The 20,429-nt window shown below is 40.5% G+C and overlaps 1 protein-coding gene across 1 annotated transcript in view; it reads left to right on the top strand.

Moving 5' to 3' along the window:
- Positions 1–20,429, top strand: part of LOC120057745 (inactive dipeptidyl peptidase 10-like) — a 66,562-nt gene that overhangs the window by 38,452 nt on the left and 7,681 nt on the right. Inside the window, exons 8-19 of the mRNA XM_039006225.1 lie at positions 1,121–1,241; positions 2,133–2,287; positions 9,182–9,279; positions 9,448–9,571; positions 10,711–10,749; positions 10,971–11,078; positions 11,861–11,952; positions 12,245–12,292; positions 13,897–14,018; positions 14,228–14,275; positions 18,804–18,902; positions 19,736–19,805. Of these exons, the coding sequence (XP_038862153.1) occupies positions 1,121–1,241; positions 2,133–2,287; positions 9,182–9,279; positions 9,448–9,571; positions 10,711–10,749; positions 10,971–11,078; positions 11,861–11,952; positions 12,245–12,292; positions 13,897–14,018; positions 14,228–14,275; positions 18,804–18,902; positions 19,736–19,805 (1,124 nt within the window). The remainder of the gene's footprint in view (positions 1–1,120; positions 1,242–2,132; positions 2,288–9,181; positions 9,280–9,447; positions 9,572–10,710; positions 10,750–10,970; positions 11,079–11,860; positions 11,953–12,244; positions 12,293–13,896; positions 14,019–14,227; positions 14,276–18,803; positions 18,903–19,735; positions 19,806–20,429) is intronic.

Genomic DNA, 20,429 nt, shown 5'->3' on the forward strand with positions numbered 1-20,429 from the left:
CTGCATATTTGTCTGTGTTACCACTTCACATGATCTCGTTACTTATGGCCTGCCCTCTGCATAACCATTTATCTAAGCTCCTCACACCAACATTTCCTCACAGTCTCCTATCATGTTAACAATTGTTAAAAATGACCACTTTGCCATGTGTTATGACCTCCACCGGTACAATTTATCGCATTTCTTTTGGAACTTTCCAAGCTAATTCTAAGATACAACAGGGGGGAAAAAGCTAAAAACTGCGGATACGAAGTCGAATACTCTATTTCAGTGTGGGTTCTTTCCCTCCGCAAAGTGTGCGTTGATTCAAGAGGTTCTTCTGTGTTGTTGATTCTTCCTTCACTGAATAACTTCTTGAGCGTGTGTGAGTATAACTTTAAAACAAATGAAATGTTATTGGTCACATACACATGGTTAGCAGATGTTATTGCGAGTGTAGCGAAATGCTTGTGCTTCTAGTTCTGACCGTGTAGCAATATCTAACATGTAATCTAATAATTCCACAACACCTACCTAATACACACAAATCTAAGTAAAGGAATGGAATAAGAATAAATACATTTAAATATATGGATGAGCAATGACAGAGCGGCATAGGCAAGATGTAGTAGATGGTATAAAATACAGTATATACACATGAGATGAGTAATGCAAGATATGTAAACATTATTAAAGTGGCATTTCTAAAGTGAATAGTGATCCATTTATTAAAGTGGCCAATGATTACAAGGCTGGTTTGTAGGCAGCAGCCTCTCTGAGTTAATGATGGTTGTTTAACAGTCTGTTGGCCTTGAGATAGAAGCTGTACAGTCTGATGGCCTTGAGATAGAAGCTATCTGATTTGTGTGTGTGTGTGTGTGTGTGTGTGTGTGTGTGTGTGTGTGTGTGTGTGTGTGTGTGTGTGTGTGTGTGTGTGTGTGTGTGTGTGTGTGTGTGTGTGTGTGTGTGTGTGTGTGTTTCACACATACGCCTCCACACACTTGTCTTAATAAACCACAAGGGTCTTTTATTTATAAGTAATGATACGTGTGATCTAATTACGTAGCAGGAACATCGACTAAATGTAGGTGAACGCAGTAGGTTTGAGATCCCATGATGAATGAAACATCTTTCTCACCAGGTGTATGTCTTTGAAAACAACATTTACTACCAGACGGATGTCAAAAGCAGTTCTTGGAGACTGACGTCTTCAGGGCGAGAAGGAGTGGTCTTCAATGGCATCGCTGATTGGTTATATGAAGGTAGGACCGCCGCTGTTCTGATAATATTGGTCAACAATGGTTGAGAATGTCCATAAATGACAACTTCAGACTGGAATTCACCTATACTGTGTGGACAGTATAGGTACATTCTGCTACTCTGAAATGGCTCCCTTTGTTTATGGCCTGGGGACTGTCTTTTGTAACCACGGATAGCAAAAGGACTTGACTGGTGTCCAGCATAGAACAGGATTCACACACACACACACAAACAAACACAAAGACACACACACACACACACACACAACCCACACATAGATAGTGACTGTATTTACTCTGTACCATTTGTGGAGACATGTTGAATAGCTCTATGACGATTGTGCATCATATAGGGCCATTGTTACAATCAGCTAGATTATTGGGTGTTTAGAGCAGGAAAATTAGAAATGTCCCCAAATGACCTATTTTTACACATTATATTGTGTTGGCCAATGGAAAGTGAAGAGGCTGATAATTTTGTCATCTCCCACATGATTTCTGCCTGCCTGGCACTCCTACTGGATAATGGTTCAGCCTCTCCTTTTCCTTCTACTCGAAGGAATGAAACAGTCAGTGTACATGAATCCAAAGTTTAGCTGTACACACGCACATTATTATTTCTGGAGGAAATAGAAAATGGTAAGATGAGGAGCTAAAAAAGGCAGATATTTAAAAATAAGTGTCCTTGTATTTCTTTAAAAAATAAATAAATACACGTTAATTAATAGTGCTGTGAATGTGTTTTGACATGCCTATTTTGTTGTGTACAGTTTATTTATATACAGTAAAAGGATTTAGATATTGGCAGAGTTAAAGTGTAGATTTACCACATGCAATGTTTTATCCACTTGGTATACAGTTATAAAAAACAAATCTCCTTTCATTGTTTTACAGAGGAAGTGCTGCACTCTCAAGTGGCTCACTGGTGGTCCCCTGACGGGTCACGACTGGCCTACCTCAACCTCAACGACACTCTGGTACCCAACATGCTCCTGCCTCGCTTCACTGGCGCCCTCTACCCCAGGGGCCAACTGTACCCTTACCCCAAGGTAAGAGTCAGGCCAACTGTACCCTTACCCCAAGGTAAGAGTTAGGCCAACTGTACCCTTACCCCAAGGTAAGAGTCAGGCCAACTGTACCCTTACCCCAAGGTAAGAGTTAGGCCAACTGTACCCTTACCCCAAGGTAAGAGTTAGGCCAACTGTACCCTTACCCCAAGGTAAGAGTTAGGCCAACTGTACCCTTAGCCTAAGGTAAGAGTCAGGCCAACTGTACCCTTAGCCTAAGGTAAGAGTTAGGCCAACTGTACCCTTACCCTAAGGTAAGAGTTAGGCCAACTGTACCCTTACCCCAAGGTAAGAGTTAGGCCAACTGTACCCTTACCCCAAGGTAAGTTAGACCCGGTACCAATTTAGACCAAGTTAGGCTAACAGTAACCTTACTCCAAGGTAAGACTTAGACCAACAGTATCCTTACTAGGGCTGTCGCGGTCATGAGATTGTGTCAGCCGGTGACTGTTATGCAAATAACTGCCAGTCTCACAGTAATTGACCATCATTAACATAAACACGTTTAGCATCATTGACTTCCACGCATAGCCTACAAGCCACTGCTGCAGACCTTTGGAATATCAATATTTTTAAAAAGTAGAACAAATACATGTAATATAACCTACACCATTACAATAAATTCAATATTTATTTTAGACAGGTTATTTTAGAAAATGTAGACTATTTCAGAAGAACAGAATCGCAAACTTTGATATTATTTTAGGCTCTGATCCGGCTATGCCATAAGGCTGTGGGATACACTAGTTCATTTAGCAGACAATATTTGCTTAGAATTCTGTGGCATTATTTTATAGTATGAAGAATACAATTGAACATAGCTGAATAAAATAAAATGGATATTTTCTCCAAAGATTTCCGAGGGAGTGCAAACATGAGTTTATTCTGTGTTGAGGGGTTAACAAGGAAATAGGTCCACCTATATGCTCAATTTAGAGTTATTTATGCAACTTTAATTGTGATACAAACGTTGGGCTATATGTTTGGATTTTTTATATATTCTAATGCTGAATGATACGATTAATGATGATTTGAAAAAAGTTGCATGAAAGGCACGAGCTCTGCTTTGTTTCATGCGCAGGCTGCACACACCTCATCAGTCTCTCATTCATAATTTGACAAGCACTTAATAATATTCTCACCAGGCCTTGAATTTCTAGGCGGCATCCCCCTTGTGTGGCCATTGTGCATTTTGGCTGAATATAATCATTATAATAATTTTTTCCCGGCTGCAAGTCGCAGCACTCCAAAGCACCTCTCACTCACATGGCTCTCTCAGATATCTCAATTCTTATTAGCCAATGACCTTCAAGTGATCGGGTCCTTCTCACAGGCATCTCAGCTCCGAAGTAGGCTACAAGTGAAGACAGACACATTGGGGACGCAACTGTGCGTGTCCTTATCGAAATTCCGAGGCGCATATTGAACATGTTAGAAGAACTGTCCAAATGTTATTTTCTTCCGCCAACAAGATGAGTAGGCCTAATGAACAGCAAAAGCACTAGCATATGTCAATCTACTATCCTCCATAGTACAAACATTTTGCAATTCTATTGGTCAACGTGTTCTTCTGTGTGAGAAATAAATATTCCCAAACATACTCTGGGACAGTTGTGGGATGTGATACATCCCAAATGAATACATCCACTCGCATAAAAAAAAACATTTTACAAGAAATGAAGCGGATGCAACAGATCAGAACGTTTAGCTTAAAATGTTAATAAACTATTAGGCTATTTCTTCACATTATAAGAGCAGCAATGCGCACATGGCTGATAGACTATGTTCCAAATTCCGAATGTTCCAAAATGCAATCAATTAGCGGGAAAACACCATTCTCAAAAGTGACCGCAGATGCCATTATGCATGTAATGCTTTATTATAAAGGTGCATTTTTATGGTGAAAGTAATATTCCTCAAACTGTAAACTCACGCGTCACCTATGCATGCCATTAGGCTCTACACCGGTTGTAAAGGAGTTATTTGGCAACTTTAACTGTGATACAAATCTTATTAAAACATTGGCCATATGGGCTAGGCTACATGAGATGTGTGACTATGATTTTAAAAAGTCGCAAAAAAAGGCATGTGCTGTTTCTTGCCTTATTGCACACACAATCATTCACAAGTCATAATACATCATTCACAAGTGATAATATTGTCACCCATCAGAAATAATCTTAATTGAACCTGTTGACTCGTACAATCACATATTTGTGATCATTGTTGAGTGGTCCCTGCAGCGTACGATCTCACATACTGTATGTGATTGGAACAGTAGCAACAGAACGTATGACGCAACAAATGCATCTAAACAGCATTGTTGTCTGAACAGCATCTAAATCTTTTTTTTGTACTGATGGAAAATAAAGGTCTTAAACTTTATTCCTCAATTTGACCTTTTATTGTAAAAGATAAATGCGAACTTCATCATCCAGGCATCACACGGAACACATCCACAGCCAAACTCATTCAATAAACCAGTCTAAATAACAGGTTGCGCTGACAAAAAAAAAAAAACATAAGTTAGCGACCTAACAGCTGGACTAGTTTACAATGTACCACTTCTCTGGTGAGCACAAGAGACTAATGTAATGTTGTTTAGAAAGAGATGTGTGTCAGCTAAGCTAACAGCAGCTACATTTATGATGGCAGCCATGTTTGTTTACTGTATGTTTGACTTGGTGAAAACTCCCTAATCTCAGAATGCCATTCACTATAAGACACAAGTCCATGTGGGTAGAAATGGGGGAAGGTATTGTGGGGGATATGATGCAGGAAATATTACTATGATGGGGGATTTATCAGTAAATGGGGAGCAAACACAAGAGTTATACGCTAAGTTATACGCAAAATAAAAATAAACCCCTGGAAAGGGGACTGAGCTGGCAATCCTGAGGTACCAAAGTTACAATCTGATGCCGTGTTCAAAACAACTGGGAAATGGGAAATCTCCGACTTCCGACTTCAGTGCGTTCAAGACAACTGGGATCTCGGAAAAAACGACCTCCGACTGGGAAAAATCGTTTTGAACGGTCATCCAACTCGGAATTCCAACTTGGGAACTCGGGCCTCTTTCTAGAGCTCTGAATTTCTGACCTGAAGATCATTGATGTCATGATTTTACCTAGTATTTTTCGGAGTTCACAGTTGGCTTGAAAGCACCATAAGTCAGTCGAATGAACTATCCCTTATTATAACATCTTTGGTCTGACAGACGCCTACATGACAACCAGAATGCATTGTATGATGTCAACAGACATGGTACCACACATAGCCGGCAAATAGCTTAGCATTAGCTCATCATAATCAGGACACTCAAAAAATTATTTTACACACATCATATGTGTCCATTTCAATCTATGCAATAATTGGAATGCATGATTTGTCACCAGGACACCAAAACATGTGAATAAAACAGTAAATACATTATGATCCATACATACATATGGTATGCTACAGCAGAAGCGACAATACGATATACAGAAAATAAGCCACTTACTTTGAAAGGAACGCACACATGTCCAAAGTCCAATTTGTAATGAAAACAACCATGAAGGCAATGCAGGCGCCAGCCAGAAAATGTGCTGGGGGAAAACATTTGTGCAAGGCCTGTTCTGACTATAGATGTGCAATGTCTTCATACTTGATCTGGGAAAACACTAGGGACGTGCTTGGGCTCTCGTTGAAGAGAGAAGTTTGTCCGCTAAAACATAAGTGAAATGTTCTACTTCTTATGCGACTTAACGAGGAGGCGAAACACACCTCAATCTAAACTGTTAGAAAATAAAACTTGTTAGAAAATAATTTGAAATTGACAGCCTATAGATAATTAGCAGCATCATGTCTTGGTTTGAAGGCAGGGCGTGTAACTGTCCAGTTGGATAACAATCACATTTTGGACCAGTGAGAGCATTCTGACGTCACGCGCATGAAAAAAACTCATGCCGGGGCGACGGTTAGAGATATTTGGAACTCACACTTGAAAAGTTTCATCTTGTCTTTACATATACTAAATAATATATGTGTGAAATTAGTTTTGATTTAGAATGGATCATTATCACCATTATTATCACTTGTCTTGGAACAGGGGCAGGGTAAAAAAAAAAGCATGTTATATGCACTTACTGTCATTAGTGAAAGGAGAATGCTTTTCCCGTGGTTCCTTTTCATGCCAGCCAGGATGGCTATACTCTTGTTCTAAAGCGAAGCAATGTGCTTAATTTAGGAAAGTTGAGAAATAAATATAGTAGGCCTAGCCTACAGAAAGCTGATGGGATCATCCTCTTTTTAATAGAGGCCATCAACACTCTCGCACAATTGCATAGCCCATGGAAATGTTGCGCAACATGAGCTCCTGGGCTCTCACGAAGTGTTCGATTAGATTTTCAATTACATTTGCATTGATGTCAGAGTGATTAGAGGGAAAATGGAGTGCGGAATACCAGGCAGTTAGCAAGTTTGGAAGGCTACTAACGACCATCAGCAGTATCAGAGCTTGGAGAAGTCTAGTTATCGTGACTAAACGGTCATGTGGAATTCGACTGCTGTCGTGACTCATGACTGCCGGTTTGGCAGTAATCTAGTCACCATAACAGCCCGAATCCTTACCCCAAAGTAAAAATGAGCCCAGCATTATCTTTACTCCAGTGTAGGGTTGGTCTAGCAATACTACCACTTCAAGGACGTAGCGTGCATAACTCTACTCAAATTTCATAGTGGGGTTAGGTCAGCCCTTGCAGGTCCAGAGAATAAAGAAACAATTATCTGCCCATAGGGGTCCTACTTTTGTACTCAGAAACAGGACACAGCTATTGTCACTGACTCTGAGTGACTGTGAAATTCTCACGCTTTTGAATGATCGATTGACTGATTGATTTGTGAAAGAGGTAGCATAATAACGTTTTTCAATTTGGTCCCTAAAGTGCATGGTGCAAAAAAACATTATAACATTACATACACTGAACAAAAATGTGTATTGCGACAATTTCAAAGATTTTACTGAGTTACAGTTCATATAAGAAAATCAGTAAATTGAACTACATTTAATAGGCCCTAATCTATGGATTTCACATGGCTAGGAATACAGATATGCATATGTTGGTCACAGATACCTTTAAAAAACTGTAGGGGCCTGGATCAGAAAACCGGTCAGTATCTGGTGTGACCACCATTTGCCTCATGCAGCACATCACATCTAATTCGCATACAGTTGATCAGGCTGTTGATAGTGGCCAGTGGAATGTTGTCCCACTTCCCACTTCTGTCCCACTTCTTCACAGGTGAAGAAGCCAGATGCTGGTTAATCAGCTTCTTGATATGCCACACCTGTCAGGTGGATGGATTATCTTGGCAAAGGAAAAATGCTCACTAACAAGGATGTAAACAAATTTGTGCGCAACATTTAAGAGAAATAAGCTTTTTGTGCATATGGAAACTTTCTGGGATCTTTTATTTCAGCTCATGAAAACAGTATACTGTAGATACAGATACATTACGTAGATACAGACATGAACAATGGTTCTATTGTTCAATCATCAGCCAGCTTTTGAGATTAAAAAAAAATGAAGTTACGGTCGGGATAGCTTTGAGTTGCTGTGGTAGTTTGTTCCACTCAACAGCACGGTGTACTTACCAGACTCTTAAATTTAACAAGCACATTCTGTGTAGAGTAGCCATGTACCCAAAGCCCTCTCCTGGCTCTTCCAGGGCATAAAGAAGAAACATCTTCATCATATTACAGGTGGAATGAATAATTAAACCTGCACAGGGCTTTTTGGCTTTAGCTTTTTTCATCCTGGTTAAAAAAATCCTTTCTTGTTTTATTCATATCAACGCTGACTGGCTTCCTTTGAAGAGCACGGTGGTGGTGGTTGTAGGGGTCTGTAGCGTTAGGCGGGAAGTGCTGTGATAAGCTATGGTAAGGAGAGGTGATGCTCTACCATCCTCTGATCTGGAGGGGAAGAGTGGGGCTACCTCTGAGGGGCGAGGGGGCAGTGGGGTAGGGGAAGGTTGCCTCGCCCAGACAAATAATTTGAGTCAGAGAGGGAGGGAATCTTCTTAATAAACCACAGCAAGTTTTGATCGCACGCACACACACACACACACACACACACACACACACACACACACACACACACACACACACACACACACACACACACACACACACACACACACACACACTCACACACACACGCAGGCAAGCACATACGTACGTACACACATACACACGCATAACAGTACGCACATACACACACATATACAATGAGAATTTTGCACATACCCACAAGAGAGGCAGGCTAATATCGAGGGAGTCGGCGAAGAAGAGAATGAATCTCTCTTGGAATATCAGTTGGCATACTGTTTTTTCCTTTCACCCAGAGACCCGATTATGCCGAAAAAAGAGAATGGCGGAGCAAGGTTATAATGGGGTTGGCAATATCAGTGCAGTGAAAGCCAAAGTTTGACTCCTGTCATCTTCAAGTTAGGATCTGTGGTATGGGACTCCTCCAGCCCTGATAGACTAATGAGCTGCATGCTTTAAGGGGAGGACTGAGCTCATCTGGGAGAAAACAATAGCCTAGTTAAGATGGGCCTTGAAGGCTTCTGCGCAACACAACTCTCGCTTACTCCATTTCTGATTCTCCCTGGTCATTATATTCTCTGATGAGGGACTGTTTATGAATGCTGGCATTTCAAAACATGACAAGTACATAGCAGAATGTTGTGGGGCTGTACACCACAAACTGTACATGCCTTCTATGTATAGATTATAAAGTCTTCTATGTACCATGTGTGTGCTCTCCGTGCTCTCAATGGTGGGTGAGCACTTTGAAAACTGTTGTGCATATGGTTTTTCTATTTGTCTTTTAGGTGGGGCAGGTCAATCCCACAGTTAAGCTTTACGTCGTCACCTTGGATGGGGGATCCCAGACAACTGAACTGCGACCTCCCAACAGCTTTGAAAATAGGTATCAATTGAACAATCTTGTTTCTATGAAGAGATCAGCATGTTCAATTAAAAAAGACAACGATTGCAACATGTCGTTCATTAAGCCCCAGTTGGCAGCATATGATTTTGTTTTTTAAATAAAAAACATGTATTTAATTGTGTCCCAATGGCCCTTTGTCCACTGTAGTGACTACTACATAACCATGGTGAAATGGGTCACAGAGGAGAAGATCGGTGTGCGCTGGTTGAACCGAGCACAGAACACCTCCATTCTGTCGCTATGTGAGGTCACCATGGGGGCATGTCTAAAAGTGAGCATCGTATAGTAAAAGTCAAAAGTTTGTACACACCAACTCATTCAAGGGATTTTCTTTATTTTTTTACTATTTTCTACATTGTAGAATAATAGTGAAGACATCAAAACTATGAAGTAACACATATGGAATCAGGTAGTAACCAAAAAAGTGTGAAACAAATCAAAATATATTTTATATTTTAGGTTCTTCAAATTAGCCACCTTTTGCCTTGACAGCTTTGCACACTCTAGGCATTCTCTCATCCAGCTTCACCTGGAATGCTTTTCCAACAGTCTTGAAGGAGTTCCCACATATGCTGAGCACTTCTTGGCATTCTCTCAACCAGTTTCATGAGATGCATTTCAATTAACAGGTGTGCCTTGTTAAAAGTTAATTTGTGGAATTTCTTTCCTTCTTAGTGCATTTGAGCCAATCAGTTGTGTTGTGACAAGGTAAGGGTGGTATACAGAAGATATCCCTATTTGGTAAAAGACCAAGTCCATATTATGGCAAGAACAGCTCAAATAACCAAATAGAAATGACAGTCCATCATTACTTTAAGACATGAAGGTCAGTCAATGCGGAAAATTTCAAGAACTTTGAAAGTTTCTTCAAGTGCAATCACAAAAACCATCAAGCGCTATGATGAAACTGGCTCTCATGAGGACCGCCACGGGAAAGGAAGACCCAGAGTTACCTCTGCTGCAGAGGATAAGTTCATTACAGTTACCAGCCTCAGAAATTGCAGCCCAAATAAATGCTTTACAGAGTTCAGGTAACAGACACATCTCAACATCAACTGTTGAGAGGAGACTGCATGAATCAGGCCTTCAAATCAAATCAAATTGTATTTGTCACATGTGCCAAATACAACAGGTGTAGTAGACCTTACAGTGAAATGCTTACTTACAAGTCCCTAACCAACAATGCAGTTTTAAGAAAAATAAGTGTTAAGTAAAACAAATATTATTCTACACTGTAGAAAATAAAGAAAAGCCCTTGTATGAGTAGGTGTGTCCAAACTTTTGAGTGGTACTGTACACGTTACTGTCTTTGCGCTGTGAAAGGCCCGATGGGTTGTCCATGTCTACAGATAAAGGTTTGAACAGCAGACACATATACCCTGCACCAACCGCTCTATGTTTCCCCCTCAGAAACATGTGATTACATCAGAGAAGTGGCTTGACCGTCAGGTAAGCATGCATAAGGTTTGTCATATTGTTATTACACAGATATTACACAAGTTCATTCAAGAATTTCTATAGCTACATATATTGTGCAATACTTTCCACTGGAGAGGGATACAAAGGAAATACCTTGCAAAACCAGAAAATCCGCCTATTATTAAACTTAAACAATTGTTAAACGTGTTTTTCTGGTCATGACCAGTTGGCTACACTCATTTTTCTTACAGAATGAAGAGCCATTGTTTTCCAAGGATGGGAATACCTTCTTCCTGACCATGCCAATAAAACATGGCGGACGAGGGTCATTCCACCACATCACCATGATATCTGACCAGGTAGGATGTTCAGCTGTCCTAGTTGTGGTAAAGAAAGTCTCAATTAGGTTATTCGCTCTCTGTTGTCCCCCATGATGAAATTGCGGAGGGGACTGTGGACCTGTCTCCGTCCGTTAGTGCGTTAATACGTTAGTCACACACACGACATCTCAGACAGACCTGGCTTGATTTTGAAGAAACTTGTGTGAGTAATGCGTCTTGCCATGGAGATCCGGCATTTACAAAATTACATTGATTGGCCAGATGGTGGCGCTATAACAAGAGATGGAAAATGCGAACTTTGAAAAGTCACGCCCCTCACACCATTTGACCTAAACTTTCACTTGGGCATGGTCTAGTACATACTGTAAATGCATATACAATCAGTCAGATGTTCCTACTTTAACAACATTTTTTACACATGTTGTAAACACTGTCAAGACTCACTATGATGAGCACATGTTTATATCTCTTGATCTGTTTGACTCAGAGTGATGAAATTTGGAACACATGTTAAGGGATATGAGTCTAGCTAACCCAAGTGATATCTCAGACTCCACTGACCTGATTTGGATGAAACTTGGGTGAATGATGCGTCTTGCGATAGAGATCCGTCATGCGACAAATTATACTGATTGACCCAGCCCCCCTGGGGGGGGGGGGGGCGCTGCATCATTCATGGGGGACGACATGTTTACTGCCTTGTTTTGTTATGCATCGCACATGGGCTATACAAGGTTATGTTGCGTCTAGCGTGCCGCTGCAGGTGATGTAATGTGTGTTTGTTTTGTTTCCCTGCTCAGTTCAATGGTGATGAGGTCAACATGCGCCACCTGACCTCTGGCAGCTGGGAGGTGTCTCAGATCCTGGAGTATGATGAGGAAGCAGATACAGTGTACATGACTGATACTCAGACCATACTCTGACATAGGGTTGCACAATTCTGGTAACTTTCCCAAAATCCCAGTGGAAGATTCACGTAATCAGGAGGGAATAAGCAGAAAATTCAGAATCCTCCAACTAGGATTACTGGAAAACCTGGGAATTTTGGGAAAGTTACCGGAATTTTGCAACCCTACTCTGACATGCCTTCGATGTAGGGCTGAATTCAGTTGCAAAATAATGTTCAGGAATGTCATACCGACAACATGGATCATAACAAAATATTTTCTTCTGTCTTTCTATAGTTATTTCCTCAGCACAGAAGATAGTTCAATACAAAGACAACTGTACAGGTACTGTATACATTCATTTAAATAGAAAGTATAGTAATTGCCAATATGCAGATGTTAGACGTCCAACAGATGGTCTCTGTTGGACTCTGGTCCAAACATTTGTCTAGAGGTACAGTGCATTCGGAAAGTATTCAGACCCCTTGACTTTTTCCACATTTTGATACGTTACAGCCTTATTCTAAAATGTATTAAATATTTTTATATCATTCTACACAATATCATTCTACACACAACACCCCAAAATGACAATGTGAAAACAGGTGTTTAGAAATTTTTGCAAATGTAAAAAAAAAATATATATACAGTATATACGTATTTACATAGGTATTCAGACCCTTTGCTATGAGACTCGAAATTGAGCTGTTTCCTGTTTCCATTGATCATCCTTGAGATATTTCTACAACTTGATTGGAGTCCACCTGTGGTAAGTTCAATTGATTGGACATGATTTAGAAAGGCACACACCAGTCTGTATAATGTCCCACACTTGACAGTGCAAGTCAGAGCAAAAACCTCCGAGACAGGATTGTGTCGAGGCATAGATCTCGGGAGAGGTACCAAAAACTGTCTGCAGCATTGAATGTCCCCAAGAACACAGTGCCCTCCATCATTCTTAAATGGAAGAAGTTTGGAACCACTAAGACTCTTCCTAGAGCTGGCCACCTGGCAAAACTGAACAATCGGGGGAGAAGGGCCTTGGTCAGGGAGTTGACCAAGAACCCAATGGTCACTCTGACAGAGCTGCAGAGTTCCTTTGTGGAGATGGCAGAAACTTCCAGAAGGACAACCATCTCTGCAGCACTCCACCAATCAGACCTTTATGGTAGAGTGGCCAGACGGAAGCCAATCCTCAGTAAAGGCACCTGACAGCCCGCTTGGAGTTTGCCAAAACGCACCTAAGGACTCTCAGACTATGAGAAACAAAATTATTTGGAATAAATGCCAAGTGTCACTTCTGGAGGAAACCTGGCACCATCGCTACTTGGAGCATGGTGGTGGCAGCATCATGCTGTGGGATATTTTTCAGTGGCAGGGACTGGGAGACTAGTCAGAATCAAGGGAAAGATGAACAGAGTAAAGTACGGAGAGATCCTTGATGAAAACCTGCTCCAGAGCGGTTAGGACCTCAGACTGGGGTGAAGGTTCATCTTTCAACAGGATAACGACCCTAAGCACACAGCCACGACAACGCAGGAGTGGCTTCAGGATAAGTCTCTGAATGTCCTTAAGTGGCCCAACCAGAACCCGGACTTGAACCCGATCGAACATCTCTGGAGAGACCTGAAAATAACTGTGCAGTGACACTCCCTATCCAACCTGACAGAGCTTGAGAGGATCTGCCGAGAAGAATGGAATAAACTCCGCAAATACAGGTGTGCCAAGCTTTTAGCGTCATACCCAAGAGGGTATTGTGTGTGTAGATTGATGAAGGAAAAAAACTGTTTAATACATTTTAGAATAAGGCTGTAGCTTAACAAAATGTGGAAAAAGTCACGGGGTCTGAATACTTTCCGAATTCACTGTATATTGTAGAGACCAAGCTCTCAAGTTAATTTGACTCTGACCTCTTACCGTATAGTATTTTCTCGACTTCTTTCAATCAGAGTGTCGGCGGTAAACCCATTTCAACGTGAATGCCTGACCTGCTCCCTGTTCAAAACACAATGCTCCTACTACGATGCAGTCTTCAACCCAGACAATCAGTATGTCCTGCTGAACTGTAGAGGTAATAGTTCAATAAAGAGTTGGATACATGCCACCTGTAATTTTGCAGTGTGTTTTATATACCATTTTCAGTTGAATGTACAACATATAAATTACAATAATAATTAGCAGACATTCACTGACATTTAAAATGTTGTCATGAAATGCTTAACAAATGATTAGAAATTCTTACAAGAACAAAAATGGTTATACTTTGTCTCGTTTCTGCAGGTCCTGGTATACCAAGAACCACCCTTTACAAACTGAATGACATGAGCAGTAAGTACAAGAGCACCATCAATTCAAACCATAGCAACCATGGCACTGTGTGTACACTGCTTGCTTGTGTAAGAAAGGAAGAACAGTGGGATGAGGGGAAGAAAGGACATTTTTTAGCAGGTCAAGGTTTTATACTTATTTCAGGGAGTTAAACCCGGGAGTACACCTGGTTCTATACTATTTACTGCAGCATCCAGCCTGTTGACCCACGGGACCTGGTCAAAAGTAATGCTCTAAATAGGGAATAGGATACTGGAGTAGATAAATGATCAACCTCTTCTTCCTTTGAAGGCACAGTGCGTGAGTGATGTTGATTAATTCACTCATTAAAGTTGCATCATTACATCCTCCGTGGGGCCACAACAAATGTATATCGCTGAATCAGTTTCCTAGCAATTTGATCCTCATTTAGATGGATGTGGACGTGGTACAATATTTAAATGAATCCTGGGTATCCTAAAGCATGTGTGTGCATTGAGTGGGACGTGTTTGGAAAAATGTGTGTGAACAGATATGGTAATGTGATTAAATTACAGGAATCGTGTCTATTGAATCAGTTCTACCATATGATTTGATTATGCTGCTCGTTTCAGTAAAATGGGTTTAATTTTCAACTATGGATGTGTCTATTTTAGGATATTATGAAAGTAGAATGTATTCATACCCCTTGATTCCACATTTTGTTGGGTTAAAGCCTGAATTCAAAATGGATCAAATAGATTGTTTTTCTCACCCATCTATGGTACACACAATACTCCATAATGACAAACTAAAAACCTGTTTTTAGACATTTTTGCAATTGTATTGAAAATGAAATACAAAATATCTAATTGACATAAGTTTTCACGCCCCTGAGTCAATACATGTTAAAATCACCTTTGGCAGCAATTACAGCTGTTTCTTTCTGGGTAAGTGTAACGCTGACACTGGGAGTCGGGACGCATGTACAGGGGGTGAATTTAGTAATAAATAGAACATGGAACAATACAAAAGAAGAGTAGCGTCTGGACATGCGAAACATAACTAATACTGCCTGGGGAAAGAACCAAAGGGAGTGACAGATATAGGGGAGGTAAGCATAGAAGTGATGGAGTCCAGTAGAGCCTCATAAGTTGCAGGCGTGCGTAATAATAAGTAAACTGGTGACAATGAGCGCCAGAGAGGGGGAGCGGGAGTAGACGTGACAGTAAGTCTCTAAGAGCTTTGCACACCTGGATTGTACAATATTTGCACATTATTATTATTTTAATCCTTCAAGCTCTGTCAAGTTGGTTGTTTATCATTGCTAGACAGCCGTTTTCAAGTCTTGCCATATATTTTCAAGCTAATGACAAGCATACCCATAACATGATGGAGCCACCAACATGCTTGAAAATATGAAGAGTGGTACTCAGTGATACTTTGTGTTGGAATTTCCCCAAACAAAACGCTTTGTATTCAGGACATTTTTTTTTTTTTTTTATTCTGTAGAGCTTACTTCTTTTAACTCTATCATTTAGGTTAGTATTGTGGAGTAACTACAATGTTGTTGATCCATCTTCAGTTTTCTCCTATCACAGCCAGCTCACGAACGAACGAGTGCAACAGGGAGAACGCAATCAGCATACAGATGCAATAAGTGAAAACACATTATCTAACTGGGGATAGCTATCTATCATAATATCACAAAGCATGACGCGCTAGCCAGTAAATGTTCATTCTGAAATAACTTCATATTTCCGAGTTAGTCAGATATGAGTTTAGAAAGACTTGAAATTGGCATGGGAGATAACTAGCCAGCAAGCTAACAGCTAAAACGACCAAAGAATTTCTCAGTGTTTCTCAAAATTACTGTAGCTGAATGATCAATTTGATCATGCCTTGTGATACACCAAGTTTTATGCTGTTTTAGTCCACACAACATGTCGTCCTGTCACCTACAGTAGAACCTGATAAACAACATCAGGGGGAAACAATACAATTGGCCATGATTTTTTGTCCTACCAGATCTGCGATGAGAAGATTCTAGGTGGGGTATCCATCTGTCCTTTGACTCTTGTTGGATGTAGTTTTCTGGTTTATCAGGTCCCAGGCTCCTAAGACTTTTATGATAATTTAATTACAAGTTAATCAATTTGCTTTTTCCCTAATAAGGCAGATCTATTGTAGTCGCACATGCGGAAAGTAAGCCGTTTGGCGCGAGAGACTCATTGGGAGGAGGAGACTAGAGCAGACCCAGAAGTTCTGACTGAACCAACGCATATTTGAGCCCCCCTGGATGGTCCATTTACTTTTTGCTGTTGTAATTTATTTTATGAAATCCTGTGATTTCATTGGGGCTGTTCCCACTCATAGCAAATAGCTGGCAACACAATCCAAGCAATGTTCTCGTGGATTTTGCACACATGGAGGCGGAACAGGCACTGCTGGCAGTCACTGAGGGGCAGAGCATTAAGTAACTGCTTACTGCTATTTGGTAAAAAATTGTAAAAAATTACTATTTACAATGATGGCCTACTCCGGGCAAACCTTCCTCTAACCCGGACTCTGGGACAATTGTGCCCCACCCTGTGGGACTCCCGATCAAGGCCGGTTGTGAAACAACCCGGGATCAAACCAGGGTCTGTAGTGACGCCACTAGCATTGCGATATACACTGCTCAAAAAAATAAAGGGAACACTTAAACAACACAATGTAACTCCAAGTCAATCACACTTCTGTGAAATCAAACTGTCCACTTAGGAAGCAACACTGATTGACAATACATACAATACGCTGCTGGGTTGTTGCCCTCCTACGGCCTCCTCCACGTCTCCTGATGTACTGGCCTGTCTCCTGGTAGCGCCTCCATGCTCTGGACACTACGTTGACAGACACAGCAAACCTTCTTGCCACAGCTCGCATTGATGTGCCATCCTGGATGAGCTGCACTACCTGAGCCACTTGTGTGGGTTGTAGACTCCGTCTCATGCTACCACTAGAGTGAAAGCACCGCCAGCATTCAAAAGTGACCAAAACATCAGCCAGGAAGCATAGGAACTGAGAAGTGGTCTGTGGTCACCACCTGCAGAACCACTCCTTTATTGGGGGTGTCTTGCTAATTGCCTATAATTTCCACCTTTTGTCTATTCCACAGGTGTCAAACTCATTCCACGGAGGGCCGAGTGTCTGCGGGTTTTCGCTCCTCCCTTGTACTTGATTGATGAATTAACATCACTAATTAGTTAGGAACTCCCCACACCTGGTTGTCTAGGGCTTTATTGAAAGGAAAAACCAAAAACCTGCAGACACTCGGCCCTCCGTGGAATGAGTTTGACACCCCTGGTCTATTCCATTTGCACAACAGCATGTGAAATGTATTGTCAATCTGTGTTGCTTCCTAAGTGGACAGTTTGATTTCACAGAAGTGTGATTGACTTGGAGTTACATTGTGTTGTTTAAGTGTTCCCTTTATTTTTTTGAGCAGTGTATATATACCAAAAAAAATACCAATCACAAGTGGGTCGCCACCCCTAACGCCGTAATGGGCGAGCCACTGCCGAACTTCACCGAGCTGAAACAGATATTCAATGTCTGCTTTTTTATTTTTACTCATTTACAAATAGGTGGCATTCTTTGCGAGGCATTGGAAAACCTCCCCGGTCTTTGTGGTTCAAAAATAGAAATCAAATGTTATTGGTCGCATACATATGGTTAGCCGATGTTAACGGAGGTGTAGAGAAATGCTTGTGCCTCTAGTTCCGAAAGCTCAGTAATATCTAACGAAATGCTTGTGCCTCTAGTTCCGAAAGCTCAGTAATATCTAACGAAATGCTTGTGCCTCTAGTTCCGACAGTGCAGTAGTATCTAACAAGTCATCTAACAATTCCCCAACAACTACCTTATACACACAAATGTAAAGGGATGGAATAAGAATATGTACATATAAATATATGGATGAGCGATGGCCGAGTGGCATAGGCAAGACGCAATAGATGGTATAAAATACAGTATATACATATGAGATGAGTAATGTAACATATGTAAACATTGAATCTGTGTTTGAAATTCACTGCTCAATTGAGGGACCTTACAGATAATTGTATATGTGACGTACAGAGATGAGGTAGTCATTGAAAAATCAGGTTAAACACTATTATTGCAGACAGAGTGACTCCGTGTAATATATTATGTGACTAGTTAAGCAAATTTCTAAGCAAAACGTATTTAGGGTTGCCAGACATTTCAGCTTTTCATTTTTTTAAATTAATTTGTAAACATTTCTAAAAACATAATTCCACTTTGAAATGATGAGGTTTTGTGTGTAGGCCAGTGACACAACATCTCATTGAATCCATTATAAATTCAGGCTCTAACAAGCCAAAATGTGCAAATAGTCAAGGGGTGTGAATACTTTCTGAAGGCACTGTACATGCAAATACATTTAATAACATTATATGCAATTAGGAGTCTATGCAGATATTAAAACATAATGCTTTACAATGACGGATTTAAGAGAGATTATGTGTCTGGTTAATCCAAATATTTATTTTTCCATCTCTGTATATAGAGAATTACACTTTGGAGAAGAACACTGCACTAAGAGATGCACTGATATTTAGGAATATACCAAGGAGAGATATCAGGACCCTACAAATCAACAACTTTGGTATGACAATCCAATCTTTCTCATGATCATTCTATCATCGTGACCATCATCTTCATAATCATCTTTGGGCATTAACATCATCATTACCGTCACTACCGCTGTCACTGTAATCATAGTTGTCAGCATCATTGTCATCATCAGCATCATCATGAATCATCATCCTTGTCCCTCATGGGGTTCATTCATGGAATAATAGCAAAGTAACAGATAACATATTTCAGCTGTTGACCTGCTACATGCAGACAATTCGACAGGCAGGGTTTTTAGATGTAGTGTGAGCCATGGAGCTTGCAGTGCCGGAGTACATAGTAAGCAGATACCAGGGATAAACACAATTAAAAGAACAGGTGCACAGCTTTGTGAGGTGATTATGAATCAGCTCTGGAATGAGAAGCCTGCCAATCTACTAATCCAATTAGATGGGAAGGCTCGCCATATGGGTTCTTCACTCTGAACCGTGTGTGCAATTAGACACAATGTGCTGCATTTCATTAAGGCGTCTGAATGGAGACTGCACCTCAATTTCTAGCTCCATTTCAAGGATTGCCTTTTGTCCATGTTTTTTCACTCTTGATTTGTATGTATGCTGCCATACATGTACATTTGCCTGCAATGTAATCAGTTGCTTGGTCATTTGTCGAGCGATGTAACATGTCATTTGTCAAATCATAATATCATGCAATCAGGAACAGGTTAACATATGAAGATTCTCTTAAGATTCTCATTGTATAAATAAACATGATATGTTAAGACACTACATTTGGAAGCCTGATTGGTACTTAGTATAATCAATGTGCATTTGAGGTGTAAGGGAATTCTGATTTATTTTATAGCACTTCGTCTGGAGCTGACCTTGCCAATAGATTTTGATGAGGCCACAGCGTATCCACTTCTGCTGATCCTGTACGTATCCTACCCTTCACCAGTCCTTATCTTGGAGGGTACTGGATGTGACATTTCCATAAATCCTTATCCTTATCAATGGCTTCAGATTGAATGTTGTTTTAGAGCAAAAGCAGAACCAAGTTTCGCCTCAACATTTCTCCTGAGATTATTGAGGGATCAAAATAAAGACTATTGTCATTCTCTATATCACTCCAGGGACTTAGAAAATAAGTGTCTGTGTAGTGTGTTTATCCAGATAGTGATTTTCCAAAAAGTCTTATTTCTGTATCAGTAACCAGGTTTCCATCCAACCTTTTTATGCGAGTAAAGTACATGTCAGATAAAAAAAAAAAATGTCACGACAGTCCTGATGGAAACTGCTACATTTTCTGTCAACTTTCCAAATGTTGAAAAAACTAAATACGTTAGACAAGGTCGGATCTTTTTGTGTCTGTAAAATCAATTGTGAGAAATGGTGGCCTTTAATCCGGAATATTGATATAATAACCATCATATCAATGTAAACTTGGAGTCACACGGCGATATGTTAGTGTGGTCCTCCTGCTACGACTCAGGAAAGCATGCAGTTCATTTGGCTACAGATTAAATAAATGATGATGAACTTCACAGGGTGGTGAAAGT

This window comes from Salvelinus namaycush, chromosome 13 (assembly GCF_016432855.1).
Source record: "Salvelinus namaycush isolate Seneca chromosome 13, SaNama_1.0, whole genome shotgun sequence".
NCBI classification, from domain to species: Eukaryota; Metazoa; Chordata; class Actinopteri; order Salmoniformes; family Salmonidae; genus Salvelinus; species Salvelinus namaycush.